This window comes from Lynx rufus, unplaced genomic scaffold, assembly GCF_022079265.1.
Source record: "Lynx rufus isolate CCGP_SWC_20201006 ecotype Redwood Valley unplaced genomic scaffold, mLynRuf1.p SCAF_4, whole genome shotgun sequence".
Taxonomy (NCBI): Eukaryota; Metazoa; Chordata; class Mammalia; order Carnivora; family Felidae; genus Lynx; species Lynx rufus.
In genome coordinates this window covers 34,137,914-34,158,239 of record NW_025814856.1, presented here as the reverse complement: position 1 = coordinate 34,158,239, position 20,326 = coordinate 34,137,914, and the positions used below count along the sequence as shown (strand labels likewise).

At 39.7% G+C, this 20,326-nt stretch overlaps 1 protein-coding gene across 2 annotated transcripts in view; it reads left to right on the top strand.

Annotated features, from left to right (window-relative positions):
- SUCLG2 (succinate-CoA ligase GDP-forming subunit beta) overlaps window positions 1–20,326 on the top strand; it is a 275,629-nt gene that overhangs the window by 230,750 nt on the left and 24,553 nt on the right. For both annotated transcript variants that reach the window (XM_047094643.1, XM_047094644.1), the window contains exon 10: window positions 18,737–18,857. In XM_047094643.1, the coding sequence (XP_046950599.1) occupies window positions 18,737–18,857 (121 nt within the window). The remainder of the gene's footprint in view (window positions 1–18,736; window positions 18,858–20,326) is intronic.

The following is a 20,326-nucleotide window of genomic DNA, read 5'->3' as shown; positions in this document are numbered from 1 at the left end:
GGTGTACTATAGTAGTGAAATCTGAGGTACCCTCAAGGTGGCAGGACATGGGGTACATGGCCATGTACCATGTTGGGTAAGAGTTGGGGCTTTATGGTCAAGTAGAACTGGATTTAAACTCTAGCTGAGACCTCAAGCAGCCATTGGTCCTAGGGCAAGGTACTGACCTCCAGGCCCTCCAATGTCAACACCTGAACTTTGGTGAGGATGACAGGACCAGATACCTATGATGCGCCTAGTGTTATAGCTGACACAGTGCCATGTCTTTAACAAAAAGTTAACTTACATGTTTATCTCAGTTAATGGATTACTGTCAAACCCATAGGTGTCTGAAGATAAAATCAGGCTCATGGCAGCAGAACAGGAAGCATTAAATAGCCTTCTTTCTTATTATTCTCTAGTTGGAACATACACTAAGCGTGTGTGTGTGTGTGTAGCTATTTCTATGGTTGTTTGGTTTTTACTATATCCTCTTACGTAAAGGAAGGTTGGCTTTGGAAATATAAAAAGAATTCTTTAGCATACATCTAGGTCATGTTGTAGCGTGGAAACTTTTGGGGCTTCCCCTGTTGAACAGTGGCAGACACAGGGACATCCTGCCCCTACAGAGGTGGCAATAAACGAGGAACGGGGCTCCAGGAGGAGAACACTGAGCAGCAGGAGAGATCGCCCCTGGAAGCAGGGCTTGGGGCTTCACATTTCAAAGTCTGCCACCATGTCCACCTCCAGGATCCCTTGATGTACTGTGGATCAGAATGGAGGGGTCTTGTGGTTAGACTTTGGTACTGGTCACTTGTAGGTCAGAGAAGGGTAAAGTTCACTATCACATGGAATAGGGATTCACCTCACTTTTTATCAAAGCCGCTCGATTAAAAGCTTTTGTAGCAGAATAAAGCTTTTGTAGTGGGACAAAGCTATGTTGAAATCCTGGTGTGTCCATTGACTAGCTGCTGGTGCTTGTAAGCTGCTTCATGAATCAGTTCTCCTGTCTCTAAAACTAGTGTAATTAATAATAGATAAATCATACCCCCTAGGCATTTGGTAAAGATTTATTTGTTAACTGAACAGTGTCTAGCAATAATAGCTAACAATTACTGAATACTTACCTTACCCCGTGCTAGGCTTAGTGTTTTTACTTGAATTATCACATGTAATCCTGGTACCAACTCTGTGAGGTAGGTACTATTATTATCCCCATTTTATAGATGAAGAAACTGAGGCCTACAGAAGTTAAGTAATTCACATAGCTAGTAGCTGATAGAACCACTACTTGTGGGTCAGAGGTCTAAATCGGATTCTCATAGGTGGAATTTTATATCTCCTCAAAGTCCGGATTATATGTTATGTATCTTTGTATCTTGCCTCCTCTTTTTGACCTCTGGAACCAAAATAGCATTTTGTTGTGTGTTGTATGAGATTCCTTAATGTAAGGATTAAAGAAGAATTTAGAAACAATTATAGCCTTGACAATGTAATAGGCTACCATGCAAAGGAGGAAACTCTTTGTCTTTGAAAAGGTTCAAGCTGTGGCTGGCTAACTTCTCAGGTCCTGTCCAACTCTAATGGTTCATTTATGGTTAATTAATGTCCTTGGCATGTCCACGTTACATAAGGCGCCTTCCTCTGCTGAAGGAGAGGGGAAAGAGAACTCGTCTGGGGGTTATGTGTTAAATGGTTCAGCCTTCACGCTTACAAAGTTAAGTCTCTTACACAGGATCCTACCAAATGTTATTGTCTAGCTTTACTAAAGGAGCAAATTCTCATTTCTACTTTCATGTTTAGTTTTAAGAAGCTGGTTTAGTCCCTTGTTAAAAAGTATTATGACCATGATATAGCACCATTATTAAGAAATGTATTATACAGTATGAATGTAGTTTTGGATGAATTTATGTGAATTATTCCATATTTGAGAAGGAACCACTTGGTAGCTGTTCTGAGTAAAATTGTTCACGGGAAGGAAATTGCAAATGTACAGTTTTTCCCACCCCTCTTCAAAAGTCTTCTCATTGTCTAGGCAGCTAGTAATGGTGATTGCCCTGAAAATAAGATTACTGTGGTACTTCCTAGGTATTCTATATCTTTAATTTCTAAAATCTTTGCCACATGAAACATTTATGGAAAAGCGTACAATTAAACTAGGTATGTTGAAAATTTATGCTTACATTGGTGAAACATCAAAATTTTATGGTAGTGCTGTTTTTTTCTGGAGACAAGAATTCTCTTTTCCCCAATTTTTCATGACTCATCCTTTCTCAACTCATCTTTCTTATCCTTTGAAATTTCCTCTTCAGAGAATCAAAAAAGCTTTCCTCATCATTTTTTTTCTCCAATTCACAAGAGCTCCACTTTTAAGTGGAAGAAATAATGTTAGTTTTTCCACAGGGATTGATTATAAATTCCTTCTCTGTGCTGAATTACACTGGCCTCTAGTGGATACCTGTCACAATTATGTTTCATATCGATCTTTCCTTAACTCACTTACTGTAACACTATACCACATATTTTAATAATTTTCAAGAATCTATATTAAGCACCACAGTCAGAATTATCAGAAGTTCGAAGGAGATTTAAGCATGCAGTTGATTAAACTTTATGGGGATAGTCCCATACTTGTCAATGTTCTTAACAAATTTAGATTATTTGCTGGAGTTTTGTAAGATGGAATTGTGATGTTAATGCCACGGTATTTCTCATTAAACACACATTGTACCTAAGACATTTGTAACATCTTTTTTAGAAAACAACCCAAATACTCTCTTCAGCTAAATAAGATATTAATGACATATCAAATTATCTTATATCCATAAAAACAAAGCATAGCTGACATGTTCCAAAGGAACATCATCACAGTGGAGTTTTCACTCATATAAAATTTAAGAAAAACATCCTCTTACTAAGTATAAATCCATGTCACTTCCTTGGACTTGGCAGTTTAATAAGCATATCTCACTATGACAGAGGATGACAGTCTTCATTCTAATACACAGTCAATAAATGGTAAAACTACATCCATATTTATTTGGTGCTCTGCTATAAATTCAAGTGTTAAGTATTTTCTATTGAAACAACTCAATTTCATCCTATTTTTAATAAAGCTGCTTAAACCATTACTGAAATCTACTCTTGATTACCAATGAGCCAACAATCAAACCTCTAATTATTTGATAAATGGCACTGGATTTTATTTATATGGTGGTTTTGCCTCAGGGTCTCTCATAAGGTTGTAATAAAACAGTAAACCAAGTTTACTGTCATCTGAACTATGATGACGAACTTGATTGGTTTAGACTGGGGATCCCTTTCCAGCATGGCTCACTCACAGGCTGTTGGCAGGAGTCCTGAGTTCCTTGCTATATAGGAGCCTCATTTAGGCTCCTTGATTGTCCTTATGACATGGCTGTTGGATTTCCCCAGAGTGAGTGATCAAGGATAGAGAGGAGAGAGAAAGAAAGTGGGAGAGTGAGAAAGACAGAGAGAGAGAGAGAAAGCAAGGAGGAAGAAGCTCCAGTGCTTTTTATAACCTCATCTTGGAAGTTGCTTCCTGCTACCATATTCTCTTATTTGAAGTGAGTCACTCAGTGTAGCCCACACTCAAGAGGAATAAAGCTCTACACATTGAAGGGAAGATATTGAAGAATTTGTGGACAGATTTTTAAAGCCACCAGAGAAGATAATCATCATGGGAGGATTTGGCCCTTCAGGTTGGATTGGTATGCATAGAAAAGGTGTTTCATAGGCAAGGGAATTAAAAGCAAAAATGAACTGTTGGGACCTCATGAAGATAAAAAGCTTCTGCACTGCAAAGGAAACAATCAACAAAACTAAAAGGCAACAGACGGAATGGGAAAAGATATTTGCAAATGATATATCAGACAAAGGGCTAGTATCCAAAATCTATAAAGAACTCACCAAACTCCACACCCGAAAAACAAATAATCCAGTGAAGAAATGGGCAGAAGACATGAATAAACACTTCTCTGAAGAACACATCCAGATGGCCGACAGACACATGAAAAGATGCTCAACGTCACTCCTCATCAGGGAAATACACATCAAAACCACACTGAGATATCACCTCACGCCAGTCAGAGTGGCCAAAATGAACAAATCAGGAGACTGTAGATGCTGGCGAGGATGTGGAGAAATAGGAACCCTCTTGCACTGTTGGTGGGAATGCAAACTGGTGCAGCCGCTCTGGAAAACAGTGTGGAGGTTCCTCAAAAAACTAAAAATAGACCTACCCTATGACCCAGCAATAGCACTGCTAGGAATTTACCCAAGGGATACAGGAGTGCTGATGCATAGGGGCACTTGTACCCCAGTGTTTATAGCAGCACTCTCAACAACAGCCAAATGATGGAAAGAGCCTAAATGTCCATCAACTGTTGAATGGATAAAGAAATTGTGGTTTATATACACAATGGAATACTGCTTGGCAATGAGAAAGAATGAAATATGGCCCTTTGTAGCAACGTGGATGGAACTGGAGAGTGTTATGCTAAGTGAAATAAGTCATCCAGAGACAGACAGATACCATATGTTTTCACTCTTATGTGGATGCTGAGAAACTTAACAGAAGACCATGGGGGAGGGGAAGGAAAAAAAGAAGGTTAGAGAGGGAGGGAGCCAAAACATAAGAGACTCTTAAAAACTAAGAACAAACTGAGGGTTGATGGGGGGGTGGGAGGAAGCGGGGGGGGGGGGTGATGGGTATTGAGAAGGGCACCTGTTGGGATGAGCACTGGGTGTTGTATGGAAACCAATTTGACAATAAATTTCATATTTAAAAAAAAGAAAGGAAAAGCAAAGGTGTTTCAGGCTACACACAAGGACTTGAGCTAGGACGTTGCACTGGGGTGACAGGTGTATTGGGGACAGCGTGCAGGGTAGCTTTGGAGCCATGCTAGGGGTCTGCCACTCTCCAGATGTATGACCTTGGGGATGCCTCCTAACATCTCTGTGTTGGAGTGCTGTCTATAAAAGAGGGAAAAACATCACTTTCCTCATAGGATCATAGTGAGATAGAAGTGAGTGAGCCCATCTAAAATACTTAGAAAACCGCTTGGCATCTTAAAAAGTGATCAGCAAGCATTGGCCAAACTGCTTCTGGCATAGCAATATCGTTACCATATGTGGATTCACTCTCTTAACTCTTCATTCCACTCTTCCTTAGCCTAAGAAATCCTGCTGGGATCTCGTCTTCAAACTTGCTAAATTTTTCTCTGCCTTTACAGCTTTATTCTGCATCCCTCCATTTACCCATGCAACAGTTGTCCCCCTGAATATTTCTTACCATGCAGAGATTCTACAATCACTTGGGAGAAAGGAAAAGTCAGAAAGCTGCAGAGAGGGTGGGCATAGCAGCAGGCAGGTTTGGAGAGGACCTTCCAGGATGCTGACATGCCTGGCCCCTGAGGCAGTTTCAGTAATGAAGCACTGAGGACGGATGCAGCTCTCAAATACGTTTTGTCTAGTAAACTCAATGTTTTCGAAAATCTATGCTTCTGGCTTTTGAAAATGCAAAGATCTTAGCTCACATTCCCATGGCAACAATTGGATGGAGTATGTAGCAACGGTCCCTTTAGAAAAGGCAGGTCTTCTTCAGTGTGTCAAAATCTGTTGTTTTAATCCAGGGCCTCCTGACTCGTTTATTGATCTCCGTGGCCCTTGAAGGCCTTGAGTGTGCAACCCCTCTCTCCAGTTAAAAGGCTGGCACTCTGCAGTTTAGTCACATGGTGTAATCTGCCATAGGAAGGGCCTCCACCTTCAAGATCCCCCGTGCATCTCTCCATGGAGAGAACTACAGCATGAAACTGAGCAGGAATTCCTGTTCACAGACCTGACTGGGTAGAGCTTATAGTCCTCCCACCTAGCTGATGAGAACTTTGGAGGGTAGCTAGATGGCATCATGTGGAAGGAAACTTTTTAGGCCACATGTGTGGCAGGAATGGGCATTGTGGGAGTTGTCACTCAGTCAGGGCAAACAGGAAACTGGAGTTGACTTTAGTCAACTTGAGCAACTTGAGCAACTCAGTCTTGAGCAAGTCAGAAAACTATCCCAAAGTTTCTAGAGTGAAAACTTGGACATGGTATTTAGGATGATCTTAACAAGAAACAAAAAGGAGTCATTTCAAGGCATTTACAAAAATGCATCTTTGAATCCAAGGGAGCTTCTACTTTGGTAGGACATAAACAGATTTTAAATAATTCAAGATTACCTTTTAGACTTAGCACGTAGGAAAATACACACTCATTAAATAAATCCACGCCGTGGGATATGGAGCTGGGGAGATGGGTTTCTACAAACAAAGGGATTTTTATTTTTTTCCAGGTGTTTCAGAGTATAAAGGTCAGTTATGGTTATAGGGAAGAGAAGAAGAATCTCTGACATATCAGAAAAAACAAATATGTGTCTGAATCTTATGGATTCCAGTCGTATACGTGCATGTCTGACCTACCAGGGGATGCTGACTTCTTAGAAAAGCTATATAGATCTTTACATAGTTTGAGTGCTTCTGTTTCCTTTCTTATATTTTTTCCTGGTTGTTAAGCCATCCTGTATGTATTCCCTTGGGGTACTTTTTATTGTTGACTATTAACAGCTCAATGATACCGTTTATTTACTTGATAAAGCCGAATAATGTGACTTTTGAGATAAATGTGAGACCACTGCTTACAACTGGGTCATTGTAGTTTCATGGAAGTTAAACATCATCTTTTTCCAAGGCTGCAGACCTACATTTTTACTTATTAACCATCTTTTCAGGTTTGTTTTCATGTTACCTGTATTCCTCCTTTAGACAGACTGGGAGGCCACATGGGGATTGGGACTTATTGAGCCTATCTTTCATTATGCTGAAAATAAGGTTTGCAAGTCTCCTTCTAGATGGGCCTTCCTTAGTTTTCGTTTGCAGCTAATAAACCAAATAAAGCCATTTTAGTGCTGAGATGCTCGTTTTCACCTAACAAGCTATCATTTGTCATTTATAATGGACAGGACCCAAGATAATAAAGCATTTGACTTGTTTTCCTTTCACAGCTTTACCTTGGGTGTAGATCCAGACAGTTAATGAGCAATAATTTCAGATTCTTAGGTGTTAGGCATCTCCAAAAAAGGACCAGAGAAGGAAGTATTTGATAATACTCATTAAGGTGGCTTGAGCTGTGAGTATTAACAATTTTTTTTAACTTTTATTTCATTGTTTAACCACAGATACATTGTGGAGAGGGAAAACTAAACAATTAACCTTCTAGTTCTACAAGGTTCAGATGAATGGACTTTCTCAAATTCAAGGTGGGTTGGTCAAAATAGGGTGTTGTTACCAGTCTCACTAGGAAACGATTATTGACTCAACTCATGGTATATGGAGAAGAATTGGCTTACAGAGAGGTGGATAGTGAAGGTAGGGGTACCAAAAGAGAAAGCCTGGGGACTGAGAACTAGTGGCCTGGAACCTCTTGTATCTCTAAACCAAAAGGAAGAGAGAAGGGGGTAGTTACTTAACTAAAGAGTCCATAATGAAGGCTTTCTTGAGATCAGGGATGTTTTGTGGAAGGACGTACCCACTCAAGACAACCTCACTGGGAAGGACCTGGAGGAATGTAAACATCCTGACTCTCCCCTCCTCCATCAAAGGCTTCCCAAATGGCAGAGTGAGAAAGGAGCCCGCCCATTCATTTGTCCCTACAGTCAGCCTTCCAGGACCGAGAGGAACAAGGTGGAAAAAGGTGGGATGGGTCAGGAGGGGCACAGGGATCTAGAACATAGGTCCCAAATGACATCTTTTTTTTTTTTTTTAAGGGAGCAAGAGGGAGAGAGCACAAGCGGGGGTGGGGGGGCAAAGAGAAGACAGGGAGAGAGAGAGAGAGAGCGCGTGCACGCGTGTGCGCAAGAGAGAGACAGACTCTTATGCAGTCTCCACACCCAGCATGGGGCCCATTGTGGGGCTTCATCCCATGACCCTGGGATCCTGACCTAATCCAAAATGGAGAGTCAGATGCTCAACCTACTGAGCCAACCAGGTGACCCTAAATTATATTTTTTTGATAGTTGGTTGAGCCTGTGCCTCAAGGGATAGAATATTTGGGAATTCTTTTGTAAAGAAAGTCTAACAACTTGAAAACTCCACTGAAGTCCATAAAAGGTTAAACTACGGGTGAGAGAAGGTGTGACCAACCAATGATTTAGATCACTTTGAGGTGAAAAGTTTTGTTAAATTTCATCCTGAGCAGGCTGTGGGAAGTAATCTGCTCCAGACATGTTATTCTGACATTTCCTGAACTGCTAAATAAATAGATCAGACTTCTACACAATGGATTACAGCAAGGTCAGACAGTGATATCAGTAATTTTAGAATATTGTCTATAGCTCAGGGTGTTTTTTGGCGACAGTGACATTGGATGCTGTTAGTAGGTGAAAAATGAATTCTGTAGATTCCTCTCTTCCTGATATTAAATCTTACAGGGCTGCCCAGTTCTACCCAGGCAATTTAGAGAAGCCCTACATCTGGTGGGATGTTGATTTTTATAATTACAAATGTTTTAATGGGTAACTTTCTTGGAGGTTTTTTCGTTTCATTTTGTTTTGCTTAATGTACATGAATTTAAACTTTTGATGCTAAGGCATACATAGTATCTTCAATGAGTATTTTGGTGTCCATCATTAGGGGTGTGAAGCTTGAGGGTGGGGTCACTTTACTGAGATGGACAAAGGGTGGGATTTTAGGAAATAAACCAGAAGTATGTTGTCACAGACAAAATTTGGGGCAGTATACTGATTTTCACAAATATATGGGAAAGATCTGTTATGAGAAGAAACATATGTATGTATTTTTAAAATCATTTTACTTAAAAATTTTAATGTAAATTTTAGTGCATAATGAATAGCTTGTAACTTATGAAGATCTTAGTTGAAGCTTACATTTTGACTTTTCTGAGTTATATATTTATCCATTGGGGTTTTGATACGAATTTTTGTCAATCCTTTGTTTTTCCAGAAAACTAAATAATCTAATATATTTATCTGAACAGATGTATGAAGCATCACAGAATCATTATATGCCACCTTCATCTTACACTAGACTTGTTATTTACGGAAACAGTGGGTTTTGCTATTAACTAAATTTATCTTCATTTCTCTATGGTGTGAAGTGTGAATCTGTGTGGTCCTAAGTTTTGGCTCTGTCTGCTTAGCTAATTTTTTTTAATTGATGTCAGCCATGAATACAGGCAACGAAATCACCCATAGAAGCATTTTTCCACCTTTCCTGTAGGAACGGTTACCCTGTGGAGACTGTTATGTTGCAACAATAGATAGTAGACATCCAGCTTATAGATTAATAAATGGGTCTTTCACCAGGTTGCCAATTTTATGGGTATTTTCTATTTTAACTCTCTAATGAATGATGATGGAGCATACATATTCACATTCATCAAGATGACATAAATATGAGAGGACTGGACAAAATACTACTCAGAAAGAATGTGCCAATAAATATTCTTAGTCTGCACCAATGTAATTCCCATTACAAATAAGATACAGATATTGCCTTATGAGCAGTGAGTATCCTGCTTTGAAAGCAATTATCTGTTAACCTGGGAAAGCAGTTTTGTAACTAAAATATTTTTTAATAGTCAATTCTGATAGTTGAGCTCTTAAGTGAGAATTGTATGCCTCTTTTTTTTTTTTAAAGCCTTTAATGTTTCCTGGTGAATGGGTAAGACCAAAACCTCCGTGTTCATTTTTATTCTTTTCTTTTAGTTTGAAATGGCTCTGTGGCCAAATTATACATGATAGAAGTTTTTGCAAGAGCTATTTTAAACACATGACACTCAAAAAAAGAACCTTGCTTTTGCCATTCTGGATGTCCAAGTAGTTTTTGTAATCCTGACAATGGTTCTGATTCTCAGTTCAAAAGGATATGGGAAATGTCTCTGCAGAGGATAAAAAAAAAAAAAATATGTCTGTGCTGTTCCCTCAAATATCTGTGTTCTTCAGTCATTTTAACTTCTTGTCTCCTGTGCCTGCTTATAATGCCAACCAATATTTCCATCTTTAGATGTTTTTTTTCTTTTTCCTGTTAATAGCTGACTTAACCCCAGCTACAGTGTTTGCTGGCAAGTGAGGAAACATTTGTATCCCATTCTTGGAGTGGTCTTGGCATTCATGGTTGGTGTTCTTGATTACAAAAGCCTTCCAGTTTTGCAGACACTTACTTACCACTTATAAATGCGATGTAAATAGTGACATGATTAGTATCGTTGGGGAGAAAGACCCTAGATCCCTGGGGCATCCAAACACTCAGTACACTAGCTCCTGAATTCATTGGCGATCAAATTTCCAACCCTTTGACTCTTGTAGAAAATGAGTAAAATAGGATGTAGAAGTTAGAACACAGATCGTCCACTAAAGTTGTCCTAAGCTAGAATCCATACTATTTGACCAGATGGCTTTTTTCATAAAGGATTACACAGGCCTAGAGTTTCTTAGGACACATGTTAGAAAGCTTTCACTTTCTAATAGGCACTCATCTGGAGAGGAAGTGTGGCATAATAATGTCTATGGTGCACTATTCATAGTATTTTTTAACCTATTAAAATAACCAGTATTCATAACGGAAGGTGCCTTTGTCCTGCCTAGTGCTGGAAGTCGATATTCATTTGTTTGTTTGTTTGTTTGGTTTTGGTTTTCATGTACTTAAACATACATGATTAATGAGATTGTAGTCATGCTGGATGTGAATTAGGTTTCCTTACTGTCTATTTTTTTTTTTTTTTTGTAAAGAAAAGGCAGTGTTGACAGACTAAATCTTTCAGTTCTAATTATCAAAATTTGTGTTATGTGACTCCAAAGTTAGGGAGACAAACCTATAATACACTTGATTTGACTCTTTCCTCCACTGCCGTGGCAGACATTGCTTATAGGTTACAGATCCCCCTAAACAGATCATGACCCTAACCTCGTTCTCAACACAGTACTCCAAATAGCCCTGCAGAGTTACTGCACCTTGCAGTGACCATTCCATCACCTAATACTTAAAATCTATATCAACAGTATGTCTCAAATGACATATTCTCCATTAGAATTTTACGGATCATAATTAGAAATAATTAATATTTCCATTCTAGTAATAATAATAGTGGCAAAGGGATAATTTTCACCATGACAGAAATGAGCAATAAGGCTTATCAGTCTACAGAGAGAGGTCTTGTAGGGACATCTGTTTGTTTCAGGACAGACTCTAAATTTTGAGGGCCAGGATCCACTCTTACACCATCATCATCACTCTGCGATCCCATCTAAGGATTGCAGATAGCAAGCTCTGGACAGCTCTTTAACCGTGAACAGGAAACATTGGATAGTAAAGAACTGAAACCCATTGCTCCAGAAAACTGTAAAGATCTCTTCCCTCTGATCCATTTTAATAAGGCTTTGGGATTTGGAAGCAAGAAATACATGGGTACCAGAATATAGGACTCAGAAATGTGCCCTTGAAGTTTAGAATAGAGCCAAAGTAGAGTTGGGGCTTTGGACTAATCGTGAAAGTCAGTGGCTATAGAGAGACAGCTGGGAGGAATAGAAAGGCCATGAACTTTGAAGTAAGACTGACTTGGTCCAAATCATGCCTCCATTGCTTCCTAGCTCTGTGCCCTTGAACAAGTGATTTTAAGCTCTTTGAGCCTCAGCTTACTTACTGGGGAAGTGGTAGTATGTGATTACTAGCACCTAGGAAAATCAACATGCAATACATATTCATCCTCCATACCATTTTACTTATTTTAGTGAGGAGAAGATTGCAGGATATAACTAGGAAGGAATTCAGGAAGAGGAGAATAAATCAAGGACAAATCAGACACATTTCCCTCCGTTTATTCTGGCTGTTCTCAGAGGTCACGCTCAATGGAAACTTGGCTCTCCATCCAGATACTGTTTATCTACAGATGCTATTTCTATGCTATCAGTTTTGGAATAACTGATTCCAGGGTTGGAATAAAATGGTTGGGTTTATCTTGAATGAGTAATTAAAAATGCCAAATGTTTGGTATTAAGGGTGGTATATAAAGATATTTTCTTTTGACTCTGAGATTATTCAGGCTGCATTGTGTAAACTTACTAAGAAATGGAAGAAATTAAAAGGGCAGAGGGAGAGGGTGAGTTTTTCAAGAGATACTCTTGTTCTCATGCTATTCATTGGGATTTGGAGGGTGTATCATTTGCTTTAACCCAGCAATCCCAGTACACAAATTTTCACAAAAGAACATAATTTGAAATTTCAAGAACAAACCAAAAGTAGAAAAGCAAGCCAGAGCAGCTCATCCCAGTTGAACTGAGCAGTCGCCTTATTTATAAGTTTACAACAAAACCCAAGATTGAATTCCTCACCTGAATCACTTCCTTATTGACTGAATCCATTTAGACTCCCCTCTAATTTAGCGGAGTATTTTTATTAAAGGCAGGCATACAAACATCAATTATCCAAGCTGCATCTAATTTCCTTCACCGTTTATTTTCCTTCGTTGGCTGCCAATGGATTAGAAGGCATGATTAGAATTCAGCAGGAAAATAAAAACAACAACAAAAAAGAGAAAAGCAGTTTAACAGAAACAGATGCTTAAGCAAGAGCAACAACATTTGGAATTAAAGTAACTTGTGATTTAAAAAAATGCCCTTATCTTGCCTAATATAAACATGCTTGCTTGATTTTTATCAGTCTTGCCTACTGTAACGAGACCACATTAGCATGCTGAATTAGAATAAGCAGAGGCAAAACCCACTGGTCGCACTGACTGCTTATTGTAGATATTACTGTGTGTTTTAAATGCAGCCAGTACTTCGGCATTTGCAATCACCGTTACAAAATGGCTTGCTTATTGGTGAAGGCGATTTGTTCGCTTCCAGCCAATGTTAGAAAGAGAGTTAGCAAGAGAATGTTAACAAGAGAATAAAGAAAAGGCATTCAAGACATTTTATGGACTTGTGAAAGGTACAGACTTTGTTTCAGGGAAATGATATTAACGTTGGCATGGGCACATTTATTTAATCAGCTACTGCTACAGTGATGGCAAGAAAATGGTGAACCAAAGGAAGAGAACTTAAAATGTGAAAAGTTCTATCAAAGAGATTTCAAACGATGCAAAGGAGAGGTGGTGGTTGCAGTGGACTTGAGGCTAACCATGAATCAAATCATGTCTGTGTCAGGAGGTGACAAACTTTGGCCTACAGGGCAAATCCGACCCACTTGTTTTTGTAAATAAAGTTTTATTGGAACACAGCCACACTTACTCATTTATGTATTGTCTGGGACAGCTTGCATGCTACAGTGGCGGAGTTGAGTAGTTGGGACACAGACTGATCTACAAAGCCTAAAATACTTACTGTCCCTTAAGAGAATAAGTTTTCCAGCCCCGACGTGTATGGTATGTGTCAGTGTTACCTGTTCCAGACAACCCTGCGTGTAGTAAGGTGAAACAGACCGTGGTTTGAACTTGGGACCTCTTAACAGCTAGCAGACCCTAAACTCTCTGAGCCTCAGTCAGTTCATAAAATGGAGGTCATTAAACCTATCACATAACTTAATATGGTTGCTGAATCAATGCTAATTCCCTTTCCACTGTCCCTGAATTCTGTGCAGGTGCCTTGAAACCAAAGGCTTCTCAGACTCCTTTTCATGGTGTTTACTCTGTTAAGATTCTGCATGATTTGATCCCAACCGGGGATGGTCCATCTCATTTCCCACCACTCAACTTCTCAGGCTCCGGGTACATGAGCCTCAGGTGGGGAAAATGGTTATGCCCACCTCATATACTACTCATTTGTTAAACATGTTAATACATGTAAAACAATTAGAATCCTGTCTACCATCTGCTAAATGCCTGGTAAACATTAGCTCTTGTTGTTTGTAATTATTATTAGTTTTGATTCTTATGGACACTTTTGCCAGAAAGGTATACATTCACATAGCATTTTATAATAGTTGCAAAGAACTCAAAATTCTGCTGAAACTTGTGCCCCTATCCTACACACACAGGCTACATGTTATCCTTTGTCATTATCTGCCTTTGAGACCAAATCCTAAAGGAGAGTTTGGTCACAGGACTTATCTAAAATTACCCCCAAAAACTGTAGTGTGTGTGTGAGTTGAGGAGATTGAAGTTCCCTCATTTCATCAGATCCTCAAAGAGATTATGTTGCCAAAAAAGGGTTTTAGTCTGTGATTCTGTTGGTTTCTTTGTTTCTTTGGGGTTGAAAGAAGCTTGATAAATACCAACGGCTATATCGCTTTTCATCTTTTGAAGTTCATTCTTTACTTTTAATTGTGGACTCAAATATGCAGGCAGAGGGTATCTTGCAAAGCCAGACACACAGAGACATTTGAAAGCCCTGCATTTGGACCCCCTGACCACCTGCACAGCTGCCAGCAGCCGCCGCAGACCTCGCCTTGGGAGTAGCTGTCTGGGGGCTGGGGACCTGCGCCGTGCATCTGGCACCGTAACTGCCTCACTAGATGATCTTTACTTTTGTGAAACAGTAAATAGCAACCCTTGTAATTGTCACCTGAGAATTCGGAGAAGCCTGTTAGTGAAAGCACTTAGGAATCTTCCGGGAAAATCTCTTGATACTTAAATAGACCTAACCGCTGCCCTTTTTTTTTTTTTTTTTTTTTTAGCATTCTCTTTGCCAGGAAAACAAAACAAAACAAAAGACTACTTAAAGTTGCCATTGCTATTGTCATGGAACAATTAGTGGTTGTCATAACAAAAGGACACGTGAGGGACACGTGAGAAATGGGACATGCTTTATACATGCTAAATAATAACAGTGATGTCACAAGGCTTTCCTTTGCAGACTGTCTTAATTTCATTCTCAGTTTGAGATTGAAGATTGCAGTAGTTAATTATAGAAATCGGTCCAGAGTGAAACTTTAAATGAGATTTCCATTAAAGTGCATGACTGCAGCAAATTACTATATAGTGGAAGAGAATGGCATCATCTCTCGTGGACTGGGGTCTTCCACCACCCCTGGGGGTGATCTTGCTCGCTGTGATGTACGGCAAGGCACGTCTTCTAAGCAGTCAACTTTCCCTGAGCTAAGCAGTCTGTGTACTTCTGTGTCTTGTCGTTCTTTTAAAAGTCCTAACTGACTTGTTAGTATAGGTCAAACTCTTTGTCTCTCATCGCTTTCTTTCCCTTTCTCTCATTTTTACATTTTTTTTTAACATTTATTCATTTTGAGAGACAGAGAGATAATGTGATCAGGGGAGGGGCACAGGAAGGGGAGACGCAGAATCTGAAGCGGACTCTAGGCTCTGAGCTGTCAGCACAGAGCCTGATGCAGGGCTTGAACTCATAAACCATGAGATCATGACCTGAGCCGAAGTCGGACGCCCAACCGACTGAGCCACCCGGGCGCCCCTCCTTTTTTACGTTCCTGATCTTTCTCTCTCTCTCCTCCACCCCTCTCACGTGGGCTATACTTCTCATCTCAACATTCGCTGCTTTCATGAAAGGCTGCTTTCAGACACCTGCCTTCACCCAGCTCTGGAAAGAGAAGGAATAAGCAAAAAGAGCCAGGTACTCACCCCGGACCTCTGGCACCTGCAACTCCATCCCCACTTAATCTGTAGGTCCCGAACGAACTAAGTGGGGTGTTCACTCTGCCTTCGTCCTGGCTGCTCCCTTTTACCTGAGTTCCTACTCTTTCCTTTTCTTTGCTGACTGTAACAGAAAAGAGGTTTCTCAGAAAGCCTCTTGAGTAGCAGCAGTCTGCATCGCTGGCTCTGCCTTCCCCTCACCTTAGCTCTGCAAGGCGGCTATAAACTGTGGATTGTAATCACCAGTTTACTTACTGGTCTGGCTCTCAAACTAGTCTCTGAATTCCTTGAGGACAGGGAACATACCTTATTCATGTCCACATCCTAAGCACTTAACTCTGTACCCAGTATAAGGATGATGGTCATGAAGCATCTGTTGAATTTAATTCATTCACTCTTAAAACCACCATTTATTTGATGATTATGCTACATCATGGATTGTGCTAGCTGCTGATGGAAAAAACCCATGGCCCCGGTTGTAGAGGAGCACAAAGGTGACCCTCCTTTGCTAGGAGTGCAGTTGCAGGATGAGCGGTGAATAAACTACAGTAGAGAACAATAGTCCATTTCTCAGTGAGTCAAACAAGGGCAATTAATCATTCCTCCACTGTTGGAAAAGAGGGCATTTTCCTGGGGTCAGTACCAGTCCACGTGGTTGGCTTACTTTTAGCTACAAGTTGTTAAATGAAGAGTATGTATTTTTATTTTATTTTTTTTTTCAACGTTTATTTATTTTTGGGACAGAGAGAGACAGAGCATGAACGGGGGAGGGGCAGAGAGAGAGGGAGACACAGAATCGGAAACAGGCTCCAGGCTCCGAGCCATCCGCCCAGAGCCTGACGCGGGGCTCGAACTCACGGACCGCGAGATCGTGACCTGGCTGAAGTCGGACGCTTAACTGACTGCGCCACCCAGGCGCCCAGGAGTATGTATTTTTAAAGTGTATCTATTTGTAATACCAGATGCTCACTAAACACTATGAGATATTGACACGCCAATCCAGGGCTCACATTGACACTCCCTGCAGGGCATGCACCTCCTCAATAGCACTGAGACAGGAGGTCATGGGTATCTTTTCTTGCTCCCCACCTCCTACCTATTTAGGTGAATTCACATAAGTTTGTTGTGTGCGGTATAACTACTCTGTAAAGATGAGTGAAACTGATCAATTCACCCTAACTAATGAGGCAGGAGAAGTTCACCTAGAACTTTTTGACCTCTGAATTCATCCTTAAAGAACGTATAGGTTGAAACGTGGCAGAGGTCTATAGGTGCCAACGTGTGCTTTACCAGAAAAGCCTAGTTTTCCTTACACAAACCTGAGTGAGCCTCAGCAGTTACTAAGTTTCTCTCTTGGACCCCGTAGAGTCATTATTGCTCTTGAGTGTTTTTTATTTCATTGTTTTGGCAAGTTCCTCTCCATCCCACAGCTATTTGGAAACTACTTCTGTACGAAGCCTCAGTGCTAACAGCACTTAATAGCTGTCATTAGAAAGCAGGCTTCTGCTTACCAGTCAGCCTGCTGTGAATGTTAATGGGAGATTTCTGTTTGGGGAGTGGCCCCAACCTCTAATTGATTTGAAAAATACTGGTCATTTATTTTATTCATAAGACGTTACCTTTTGATTGGACTTCCGTAAGTTTGCGTTTCTATTATATTCTAATTCAGCATAGCTATAGTGTACTGAACGAGGCTTTCTTATTTCTTACACGCTATCTAGGTAACCTGTCCATTTTCATCATGGCTTGTTGCAAATAAATGCATATATAAGTATACTTTGAGTACTTTGCAGGCACTTACTAAGTGGTTTATGTGTATTACCTCATTTAGGCCTTCCAACAACCTTACAGACAAGGTACTGTTAGTCCCATTTTTTAGAGCAGGAAACTGTGTTTGGGACAGGGTATATACCGCTTGCAAGATTCAAGTTCAGAGATTTGACATGCATGAAGAATCAGCAGGCAAGCTAGAGAGCTGACTTCGAGCCTCACCACTGCTACATGTGAGCTGTATAACCTCGTGAATTCTCTGTGGAGCTTTATCAGCTACAGAGGGCTCACCCTCACTTTACTTACCGAGTAGGGTTTGGGCAAGAATAAAAATTTTAAATGAGGGTTCATATAATGGGCACTTTCTAAAACAGTGAAGTGCTGAACAAATACCGGGCAGTCTTTCCCGATATGTTTTGTGTAGTAAATTTAGCATATTTAAATGACAGGATTTGAAAATGGCATGCATCACACATATATATGCTTTAGTGTACCCTAATTTAATTGTGATGACATTGTTGGAATTTTGATGCCTCCAGCGTGATGAATAGCCTTTTTCTCTGGGTGTTATCAATTAGTCTAGGTAATGAATTCTCTTCATTATCTTGTTCTTCATGTTAATTATACAGGATTTTCTTAAACCTATTTATCAAGTCAGGATAAGTCTTTTTTTTTTTTTTTTTGCCCGCATGCCTTTGAATATGGAATGTGTACAAACAGGTTAACATAATCAGTTTAAATTTACATTCTGAAAAACTCCAGTTACTGGTTTGACTTTCCTCCGATTCTTGTGGTATGAGCTTGTATCTCATTCTTCTGGGGCTCATTTTTTTTAAATGAAAAAGGTTGTTATCTGAGATAATTAAACTATCTCTGGTTTTTGAGACTGTACCTTTAGCATATCAAAGAGGTATTAAGGAAGCATGGAAAAGCTTGAATCTTACCTGCTAGTACAAAACAACAAATAATTGGCTCTTAGTTTTGAAATATCCCATAAGGTACCATGACAGATAAAAATTTGAGTATAAATCATGGAGGGAAAAGAAGTAAGTGCATGAGATTTTAAATGACGCTACTCATCAAGAAACAGTTCTAGACAACAACACAAGAAAACCAGAAGAGAGTATATAATAAATGTGTGGGGATTGATTTCATTTTGAGTTCAGAGAAGTGAGTGATAGAAGAATATGGGTTCATATGGTAATGGTATGTCTTGACCTTTACTAATTCAGTACTAAATTTTAACTTTCTTAACATCTTGTGGGCCTTCTGTCTTATAGTTTATAATCTGTGTTAAAACAACAGCAGCAAGGAGTCTTAATGCTAATGTCAACTAGCACTGTTTTGACGGGCACCTTCCTGTTTTTGATTTCAGGTGGAAGCCATCCTTGTCAATATTTTTGGTGGGATCGTCAACTGTGCCATTATTGCCAACGGCATCACCAAAGCCTGTCGGGAGCTGGAACTCAAGGTGCCCTTGGTGGTCCGGCTGGAAGGTGAGTTACAGTCGATTTCCACAGTGCCCGTACCCCTTCTCCAAGACTGGGTGACCAGCGTGTTTTGCACTCACAGTCTTCCTAGGACAATGTGAAGAAACCCTGGATTAAATAAGGCGAAACAGATGCTGTACAGCAATGCTTCTCCGAGTCTCTAACAGGGTAGCAAGGACTGCAAGTCTCCAAGAATGGCATATGTTATGATTCTCCAGATTTTCCAAACTCATTCCAGTGGGGAGCCATTTTATTTTGAATCCTTTCATGAGAGGAGTGCTTTGGGAAAAACACACTGAGAAAGGCTGCTCCCAGAATCATTCATCCTGGGAGAGCAATGCTTGTTGAGCCTTTTGGTCTCAGGACTCCTTTACTTGTTAAAATCGAGGACCCTAAAGAGCACAAGGTTTATTCTGGGTTATAACTGTTGGTATTAACTAATTAAATTATTGAATTATTGAATTAACAAATTAATTTGGTAAGAGGTAAAACTAATTGGAACTTTGTAAACACTTCTTTTTAAACATTTTTTTGTATTCTATTATTTTGTGTATGAATATATATGCTAATTATTTTATAAAAAATATCTTTTAAAAATTTTAGTGAGAATGGCAGGACTGTTTTACTTTTTGCAAATCCCTTTAGCATCTAGCTTACTAATGGCTCCTGCATAGTAGCTGTTGCAATATGTTGTTTTGGTTGAAGTGCCTCAAAAACTATGACTTCTTAGAGATATTTATTTGGAAAATGGGGGGGGGGGTTTCCTAATAACCATTTCATATAATTGTGAATTTTCTTCATTGGTACGACACTAAAGTTAATAGGTAGTAGTTTCTTTTTAAAGATTAGTTTTAGGCGAAACTTGACACTATTTCAGTGGGCTTTTGATACTCTTATATTAAAATCCATTGATCTGTCTTGCACATTAGATGCATTTTATACATGTATATCCTGCACTGTTCGGTATGAAAAATATTAGATTATGTAGATCTTCCAAAGTTTGGCACATTTCAACATACACTATCAGAAAGTTCACATTTGTTCATATCACAGCATCCTCATTGGAAAGACGTCTAAATATTGGCATGTTGTCAAGAGTGGTGGATGCAACTTTTCCAGAAATCTAATTTTCACTTTAAAGCATAAATTTTATCATCAGCCACACAACGGTCAGTTGCTTTCCTCAAAGTGATAGCCTCATTTCACTCATAGTTGAGAAAATTTCCACCACATCATGAAGTCAGGATGACCATAGTGTGTCCGTCATTCTTCCAAGAAAATAGAATATTCCTTGGAAAATCCGTTGGCTTCGCTTGCTACTCAGACAGCTGCACAAACGCATTGTTTCAGAAGAGCCACCAGAGTTCAGGATGCCCCAGACTTGCTCTCTGTGCGTTTGCCGTTTGGTCACAGAGTATTCAAGAGACCTGTGCTCAAGACTTGATATTTAATAAAATTAATATTCTTGAAAAGGG